Consider the following 10,052-nt stretch of genomic DNA (forward strand, 5'->3'; position numbering starts at 1 on the left):
TCTCCCATCACACCCTGTCCCATGCAATTCATAGGGTGTTAATTTGGCTGTCATTCAGTGCTCGTAAATGAAGTGCCCAATAGGCATGCTGCCAGTGTCCTGTCGCCCCCAGCCCCACACTCAGCACCTCCATGGTGGGCCTCTTTCTAAATGTCCTTGTCCTTGAGACATTCAGTTAGTCCCTCCAGTATTTTTTATTGCAAAATCAATAATTCCCCGCATATTATGCGAAAGCTTGCAAATTTGACCCATCACTGCACTATTTCCACATAAAACGGTCAAATCAGTGAGGAGATTTGATTAATCTGGCGCTGGTGTCCAGGTAGAAGTGTTTTGCACCGGGTGAAGCTGACCGCATTTGTTTTGGAACAGGGCTGCCATCTGGGCATGAGCCAGGTTCCCTTTCAAAGCCCACAGCGAAGTCAGGTCAAAACAAAAGTTAGGTAATGAGTACGATTTTGTGTTTTCACGTGCAAAAGTTATTGTTTTTGATGAAAACACTATCTGCATTCCCAATTAAAACTAGTTTGAAAATTCTGATAAATTTGATGAAAAATAGTATTTTTTATTTATATTTTTCTGGACGATGCACCATAATGCAGTGTTGACAACATGGCCGAGCGGCGAAGACTATGGTTTGATTTGAGAAAGGCGCTCCTCGCTCATTGTTTTTGCCTGTTCACGTCATGGGCTGTAGACTGTTGCCCCACGGTTCAGCATAATCGAATCTGACCCAATTTTATCGCATAAAACAGACCAATCACCGCAGTGCAAAAATAGGGCCCGCAATTTCAACCAATTTACCGCATAATATAGTTTGATCAAGCCACACGTCACCAAACTAGTTTGATATTTCGGGACAAATTGGACAAAGTCATCGCATTTTGCTATGCAAAATGTCAGAACTGCTGCAGCTAAATCAAGCATTTTTGCTGGCAAATATCACACAAAATAAATGCAATATCCTGGAGGGACTGTTCAGTAGGACAGAGCAGAAAGGGTAACATCTTTGATAGATCTGGAGAAAAGCTCAGATAAAAGATTCCCACATAAAGCAAAATGGACAGCAGATAGTTTAATATACTCCCATTAGTATACTACCCATTAGTATAGTACACTCCCACTACCCATTACCCACTCCCACTACCCATTAGTATAGTACATTTGAAAACGTTTCTTTAATCCTTTATTTGACTTCAAGAATGTCAATACTCATGTTTTAGTGTGAACTGCCCATGAAGATGTTGACATCTGCTGGAGGATATTACTCCCTACAGGTGTCTGTCCATCACCACTACTAAAAGACGAGTGGATTTACACACTTTCCGAAAGTATTCACAACCCTTTACTTTTTCCACATTTTCATGTGTTACAAAGTGGGATTCAAATGGATTGAATTGTCAATCGTTGTCAACGATCTACACAAAATACTATGTAGTGTCTTTTTTTAAATTTAATGGACAATAAGTAAGTTGATCATTGCTCGTTGATCAGGGGCGGCAGTGTAGCCTAGTGGTTAGAGCGTTGGACTAGTAACCGGAAGGTTGCAAGTTCAAACCCCCGAGCTGACAAGGTGCAAATCTGTCGTTCTGCCCCTGAACAGGCAGTTAACCCACTGTTCCTAGGCCGTCATTGAAAATAAGAATTTGTTCTTAACTGACTTGCCTAGTTAAATAAAAATTGCTAAACAGCCATTTTCAAGTATTGCCATTTTGCCAAGCTGATCAAAACTGTAACTAGGCCATTCAGGAACATTCAATGTCATCTTGGTAAACAACTCCAGTGTATATTTGGCCTTGTGTTCTAGGTTAACTTTCTGCTGAAAGGTGAATGTCTCCCAGTGTCTGTTGGAAAGCAGACTGAACCAGGTTTTCCACTAGGATTTTGCCTGTGCTTAGCTCTACTCAGTTTCCTTTTATCCAACAAAAATAAACCCTAGGAACCACCAAGACTCTTCCTAGAGCTGGCCTCCCGGCCAAACTGAGCAATAGGGAGAGAAGGGCCTTATTCAGGGAGGTGACCAAGAACTAGATGGTCACTCTGATAGAGCTCCAGAGTTCCTCTGGGAGAATCTTCCAGAAGGACAACCGTTTCTGCAGCACTCCACCAATCAGGCCTTTATGGTAGAGTTGCCAGACGGAAGCCACTCCTCAGTAAAATGCACATCAATACAAATCAAACTTTATTTGCCACATGCACCGAATACAACAAGTGTAGACTTTACCGTGAAATGCTTAATTACAAGCCCTTAACCAACAGTGCAGTTCAAGAAGAAAATAATTACCAAGTAGGCTAAAATAAAAAGTAATAATAAAAAGTAACACATGACAGCCTGCTTGGAGTTTGCCAAAATTCACCTAAAGACTCTCAGATCATGAGAAACAAGATTCTCTGGTCTGATAAAATCAAGATTTAAGTTGGTCTGAAAGTCAAGCGTCACGTGTGAAGGAAAGTTGGCACCATCCAAACTGTGAACCATTGTGGTGGCAGCACCATGCTGTGGGGATGTATTTCAGAGGGAAACGGAGCAAAGTACAAGGTGATCCTTGAAGAAAACCCGCTCCAGAGCACACAGGACCTCAGAATGGGGTGAAGGTTCACCTTCCAACAGGACAACGACCCTAAGCACACAGCCAAGACATCGCAGGAGTGGCTTCGGGACAAGTCTCTGAATGTCCTTGAGTGGCCCAGCCAGAGCCCGATTGAACATCTCTGGAGAGACCTGAAAATAGCTGTGCAGCGACACTCCCCATCCAACCTGAGAGAGCTTGAGAGGATCTGCAGAGAAGAATGGGAGAGACTCCCCAAATACAGCTGTGCCAAGCTTGTAGCATCATACCTAAGATGACTCAAGGCTGTAATTGTTGCCAAAGGCGCCTCAACAAAGTACTGAGTAAAGGGCCTGAATACTTATGTAAATGTGATATTTTAGTTTTTATGTGTAATACAATTGCAAAAAAATTATAAAAAACTGTTTTTGCTTTGCAAAATGGGGTTTTGTGTGTTGATTAATGAGGAAATAAAATAAATGTAATCAATTTTGCAATAAGGCTTTAACATAAAAAAAATTGGAAAAAGTCAAGCAGGTAAGACCTCCTCAAAATGTTCACAAATTGGAATTCATTTCTTGGCTTCTGCTCCTGCACTTTATACTCAAACAGACACAGGCTGACTGACTGCCAAATTGTATGTTGAAGTATGTCACAACACATTACATTCAATGGTGCAACTTTCCCCTTACTGTATGCTGTGCTTCTCCAGTCTATTGTCCCTCTCTACCCACGAAAACACTGTGGAGGGCTTGGTATTCTGTTATTTTCTGTTAAGCTCTGTAAGGAGCGTGACACCTTTGGTTGAAGTTAAAGTCTCTCCTCAATGTGCTACTGCCTACAACTTGCAACTGCCTACAACATGATTTACATGTATTACCACTGGTGTCAGGGCAAAGAAAGAGATGTTTCATCAGCCAAGCATATCACAGATTTCAGCCAATCAGCAAGAGCGATCCTCTCCTGACCACCAGGCCACAACGCACTGCAAGGTCAGTGGGTGGGCAGGCAGTAACCTAACCATGCCAACTGACCTGTCGGAAAATCCATAAGTCATTGACTGGACTTTCAGAGTGTCAGAACTTGTACATTTTTTGCCAGGTTTGTGTTGCAACGTTGCTCAATCCAGTATCCCTGACCATAAACAAATAGGCTAGTTTTGATCGGCAATTGCTGATATGGATGAATTAGCGGATTCCACACCTGTTTAAAATAACTATGTGGCTGGAGGTCAAGTTAAACACACAGTGGAAGACTGATAGTGGTGTTGGCCCATGTGAGTGTCTATCAAATGTGAGTGGAGCCACTGTGGAGCAACTGGGGCTGTCCCACTCCCATTGATCATCTGTCATGGTCAGGGATAAGGACATTGCAATATTTATACTATCCAACTCAGGAGCATGCAGTATTACAAAAATCTCATATTCATTTCCGGTTGGGATACACATCTCTGAATGCTCAGGGCCAGTACTCAACACCACCAACTCCCAAATGGCTATTATACTATGGATCTTCAGCCTGGTCCTCCAAAATGGTTGCGTCCTTTCAATTCTTCTTTTCGTATTAAATTAATTTATATTAATGATTATAAAGCATTTAATGAACATAATTACCTCAGCTATTAGTATGGCAAAATTAATACAGAAACATTTGGACTATTCATGACATACTGGTATTCCTAGATCTTTTTAATTTGACTTTGCTTTCAAGTGTTAGATTTCTTTTGCCATATCTGAACAGTGTATATTTCTTAAACCATGAATGTAATCTATGAGTACAGATAACTAACTACTACTTCACTATACATGCCCACAGGTATCCTTGAATTATAGATGTTCATTTGTAACATTATGACAAATGTTTTGCAATAGTGCTTTGATGAAGGAGCTTGCTACGGCCCAAATATTGAAGGGAATTAAGTTGCCATCCTGAACAACCTGTTTTTAACATCAAATATATTCACTCAATTTAAAGAATAGGGAAAACACACACAGTGATTTGATGACTGATTTCTATATACTCATTTAAAACCCCCAAAATATGTTTAATGTGAGAAGCAGGCATTGGTCTGAAGCCGAAAAAGAACGGAAATTCACATGAGCATAAACTCATGCTCGACCAAGGTTTTCCACCCATGCTCGACCAAGGTTTTCCACCCATGCTCGACCAAGGTTTTCCACCCATGCTCGACCAAGGTTTTCCAGCACACATCCGTTGACCTACTACAGTAGCTATGTTGGTTTATTGTACTTCAAACAATGTTTGAAGTACAGGTTGTCTAGGATTCAAACCTTAGGATTCAGGTTACTTAGGAGTCAAACCTTTTCAAACAGCCTAATTCATACTCTTCAGGTGAATAATGGACTTTACAGTGTCCTGCAATTAAAATAATATACAGGACCAGTCGGTCAGCCAGATAGGTTCTCTGAGCTGGAAACACTTGAACAAACTTTAAAAGACTAATGTTAGGCAATTTTCTGTCAATTGAGCCATTATGTGCCATGGTTTGCTTAGCTAGATGCAGGGAGTCTATAGCCCCTGATAGACCTACATCCCGTTTCAGATAGTCTGCAAAATGTACGTAGATGTAGATGTAGACTGAACTTTGCTTAGTTCAAATTGTCAAGACTAATTTATTCAACATGAATAGCGAGGTGACTTCGAGGTAAGAAGAGCTTCTGTTCCCAATAGCCTGCTAGAATAGGCTACTGAGGATGGAGTCATAATTTCAATCACCTGTAGCCTAATCTGACGGACTATTTTTGTCAATCTAATGCGTTCTAACAACTGATTGGCAATTGCGATAGAGCTTTGATAACTTCAAATTCAATTAACTAAACATTGCCATTAATAATTGCTACTGGGGCTGTCCCACTCCCAAAAGGCTACAACAACAAACTGAAGTTACATGATTTTTATTAAATCCGTTTGCCTGCTCCAGGTAGGTTACACAAGTGGCACAAATGGATTTGCAATGATTCCAGTGATATCATAATTTAAACATATTTATTGTATGAAATGGTAACCTACAGTGGCCTAGAGTGGCATACAGTATAAATGACTATGCAGATTACTACTAACAGATTCAAATGTATCATTATCCATATTTAATGTCAGTTTCATAACAGAAGCACGCCAGGGAGTTCCATAACTTCCATTTCCAATTTCATCTTGAGCAGCCCGAGACCCAAGAACTGAGCATGCTTAAAACACTTTTTTTGATACCGTTTTCCATAAGCAAAGTAGACATTAGAATGGAGTTTAAACCACGTCCAAGTGAATTTATCGAATGCGCCCAAAGTCGTTTTCAAGTGCTTTGCTGCCATTATTTCTTGATGTGAAGCAGTTCTAGCGTGTGAATATGTTTTATGGAAAAATAAGTGTTTCCATAAAGACGATCTAAATAGCCTACCTACACTGGACTTACAGAGTACTGCTCTGGCTCCTCTCACTCACCTGACTCAGCCAATATTGGACTGAGCTGCCTGCTGCAGTGCTTTCTCAACATACACACACACCCACCCCTTTAGGCCCTCCCCACCACTCACTAGCTCACTCACTCAGCAACAGTCTGCCTCACTGCCTGATAGTCAGCAGCAGCGGGTCACAGTGAAATCTTTTTTTCCCATAGAGAAATACCACAGGTGCCGCGGTGCGACGTAAAAGTAGCCCCAAAACCCGACACCCGTGACCAATACATTTTCACGTCACATCCTTTTCAAAGTAGCCCAATTTGCAGGAACACTGCGTACATGGCAACCCAGCTTTATGGACACTGTAGCCTCGATTTAATCTAGAATTTAAGATAGGTTTGGCGACCAGCGTGACTATATTATTATCTGTTTATTGTTAGAAAGTGGCTTTAGATCTTATATCAAAGAGATTCAAATCGATTAATTTGGTCTTAGAGGATGTATAATAGTTAACTTATGTCTATGGCCCAAAACCAATTAAGCCAGTAAATACACTTTAAATAACACTCTTGCAAACAATTGATCAAAAGAAAATCCCCAAATGACTTCTCAAAATGCACTTGATTTTATCTCTAGGGGGAGATAAAATCATTAAACTGAGATTTGCTAAAATCATATTTTTTTCCATTTAAAAGACATGCCTAACTTCTGTCTCCATTCATATTTTTTTCAATTTAAAACTCTCTGATTCAGAAGGATTGGGTTAATGAGGTAGACACATTTCAGTTGAATGCTTTCAGTTGTACAACTGACTAGGTATCCCCTATTAAACACATGAACCAGAAATAGTGAATTGTCTGCAGCACATGATCAATACCAGCAGAGGTCTACAATGATTCTAAAATAGAAAGTGTCAGTATGAGTAATCCAAACTGGCCCCCCTCAAATGCAAAACTCCATGTGGGTTGGCTAGAGTCCAATACATAGTTTCTCTGATTGGTTGTGTGAGAAACTGTGTGAGCAAAATATGCAAATTGGCTCGAAATTGCAGTTGAAATCACTGGCTCTCATGCATTGGGAGACTGAACTTCAGAGAGAGCAAGGGGGACATGCCTGCTCAACACTACTGACTGCAAGTTATGAATTCATGACAAGATACTTGAACAAAACTAGTTATTACAGTACATTTTAAAGCATATCTTGTTCAATCATCTTTGTCTTGGAACCTCTCTCTTCATTTTTCAAATGAGTGCCACGAGGTAAGGATCGTTGTTTTGTTTTTTAATGTAGCCTTAAAGTAGATGTTTGCAGTTCAACGCAATAACTCATTTTGATGGGTTCTCAATTTGTAAGCAGAATAAAATATTGTATTGATAATTTTAAAACGTTTTTGGTTTTCATTTAGATTTTAGGAATAGCACGATCATGTGAGCTGAACAAAAATCTATGTTTGGCAACAACTTTTCTGGTGAAGTAGATGTTCTTCCAAAAATGTTGACTGCCATGTAATATCATGAGACTAAAAAAACATACATTTAGTAGGTACTTAATGGAGCCCCGTTACGTACCTAGACATTGTCCTGTATAATATAGTGAAGTGTATAATAAACACATTTAGACAAAGACATTTTGGGACCTCAAAAGACCTGAAGAAAAAATAAAGGACTTTATTAAAATACATTCTGTTTGTTCCCCCTTCCTCAGGTACCTCCACGTATTAAATTCATCAGCAATGCCGGTTCCTGTTATGCCTGTAGACATCGCTATGCGCATGTACATCACACACTCGCCACCTCTCCGTAGCTTCCTCAGTTCCCATGAGGACTTGAGGGCCAGGAACCGGGCAAACCACTACAAGCCCCTACAGCCCTGCATCAGCTCCCAGAGGCCCCTGGAGGGCCCCAGTCTGGTCTGGAAGAGCCCCAAGACAACCATGAAGACCTCAAAGGGCAAGAAGAGAGTGGTCTTCGCCGACTCCAAAGGCATGTCCCTCACAGCCATCCACGTCTTTTCAAAGTTTGATGAGGAGCCTGCGCTGTCCAACTTTCAATTTGACCTCATAGACCTGGAGAATGCCACCATGGAGCTGAAGATCAGCACCAAGCGAAGCCTGGCGCTGGACTTTCCCCAACCCGCTGCAGACTATCTGGCCTTCCGGAACCGGCTGTTGAAGAATTCTGTGTGCCTGGAAAACTGCACACTGCAGGATAAGTCACTCACGGGCACCGTGAAAGTCCGAAACCTTGGCTTTGAGAAATCTGTCCATGTCCGGGTAACTGTTGACTCATGGAAAACCTACACAGACATTGACTGCACCTTTATGAACAACGTCTACAGTTGCCAGGACACAGACACATTCGCCTTTGTCTTCAAACTGCCCCGTTACGTACCTCCTTATAACAGAGTCGAATTCTGCATATGCTTCAAAAGCAAAGACCAGGTTTTCTGGGACAATAATGACGGGAAAAACTACATTCTCAAACCAATTGGGTGGAATGGAGACGATGTGAAAACAATGCCCAAAACTCCTGTTGAGCGTAAGAAACCAGAAGAGCACAAGAACAGTAAACTACTGGAGATGGGGTTTGACCAGTTTGGAAGTCCCCGCTCATCAAGTGGACTCTTTCCTGGGTTGCAAAGCTGGGGCCGAATTGAGAATGGTGCCAACTACTGGTGAAGTTAGGGAAGACTTTCAGCTACAGTGAAGAGTTATAACAGGGATACACTTGGAGCTGAGGGATAGCAGTACTAGTGACATAACTTATCTTAAAATGTCAAAAGCTGCTTTGAATGCAATGAAGCACATCAAGAAATAAAAAGTGTATGGAAATATGGACCATGGCTAGTTTCTACTGCTATTTGGTTACCATAGAGATACTTTCTTAATATGATCAGAAAGATGGAGGCAATTTATTTTATTTTTTATTTTACATGTGATTATTGTGTAAAGTACGTTAGTGCCTTCTCAATATCCTTCTTGTTATAAAACAAATACCCATTGAAATTTAAGTTTGACAATCTGTAACCTGGTATTAGCCCATTTTCAGGGTTGGAATTTATCGTAAGCAAATGCACTGATTGAGATGAACTTCCTGATTTCCATACATACAGTATGTGGTGGGATCGGACCAATGGGATGTCCTTCATATTGAAGGGTAAGAGTGGTATCATCCATCTGTGAAAAAATAAAATACAAATGTATATGAATTTTTCAGTAAATAAGGCAAATTATAAAATGCACCTTCAACATCCTTTGTACCTTCAAAATATTTGTTTTTAATGAAGACTCGTGTCATTTGATTTCTCAACATTGCTGTCTCATGTTTCTCTTTTCAAATGCTTATTATTGTATTTGATGCAATGTGAAGTTGTATTGATCAGATACAATCAGGAAATGTAATTATCACGGCCTGTTGTCTCATACAGGAGTTAATGCTGGTATGCTTTTCTTTCTCAATAAGTTCCATGATAATGTTAAGTCAGTATTACAGAACTGTGCCTTGTGGTGGACTTATTCTATGTTTAACTGGGCTCTATGAATGGTGATTGTTCTTGTTTCTATAAGTGTAATTCTGGTGTGAGTGTTGAGCAGTGGTGTGGCTGAAGTATGTATCTACACTATTTTATATTATTACTGTGAAAAAAGGTTGGTTATTGTGCTCTTGAATGTGTGCTTAAAGTGTATGTGATCCTTCTAGAAATAAAAGGTTATATTGTACAAAACATTCATGATCCCTAGTCACTTTTTCATCACCTCTTCAGGGGTATGCCACAATGCAGGGCCTAATAATGGCAAAGCTCATTGTCACTGACACGTTTTAAACAACTGGCTTTGACTGTGAGGCATAGGAGAGGGTTGAAGTCATACCTCTACTACAGACTACATTTTACACCTTGGTCAGCAGCATGACAAATAGTGTCTGTTGACCGCTCATGCCAGAGGAGTGCTGAAAGGAAACTCCAGTCTTGCGACACCTTGGTGTTAGAGCAGTGTAGAAACACACAGCTGGATATTACATAGCTAGTTCATACAAAATAGGAGCCTTCAAGTTTCAGTGTGTCATTGGCTATTACATAAATAACTTCATAC

At 40.5% G+C, this 10,052-nt stretch overlaps 1 protein-coding gene across 1 annotated transcript; it reads left to right on the plus strand.

The window, feature by feature from the left end:
- The first annotated feature begins 7,011 nt into the window (after positions 1–7,011).
- Positions 7,012–9,685, plus strand: LOC110529985 (protein phosphatase 1 regulatory subunit 3C-B). The gene is made up of 2 exons (XM_021612705.3): positions 7,012–7,221; positions 7,667–9,685. Exons 1-2 carry the CDS (start codon positions 7,208–7,210, stop codon positions 8,637–8,639), a joined length of 987 nt encoding a protein of 328 aa, XP_021468380.3. The 5' UTR covers positions 7,012–7,207; the 3' UTR covers positions 8,640–9,685.
- Positions 9,686–10,052: the final 367 nt, after the last annotated feature.

This window comes from Oncorhynchus mykiss, chromosome 1, assembly GCF_057628025.1.
Source record: "Oncorhynchus mykiss isolate SJ-2025 chromosome 1, ASM5762802v1, whole genome shotgun sequence".
Classification (NCBI taxonomy): Eukaryota; Metazoa; Chordata; class Actinopteri; order Salmoniformes; family Salmonidae; genus Oncorhynchus; species Oncorhynchus mykiss.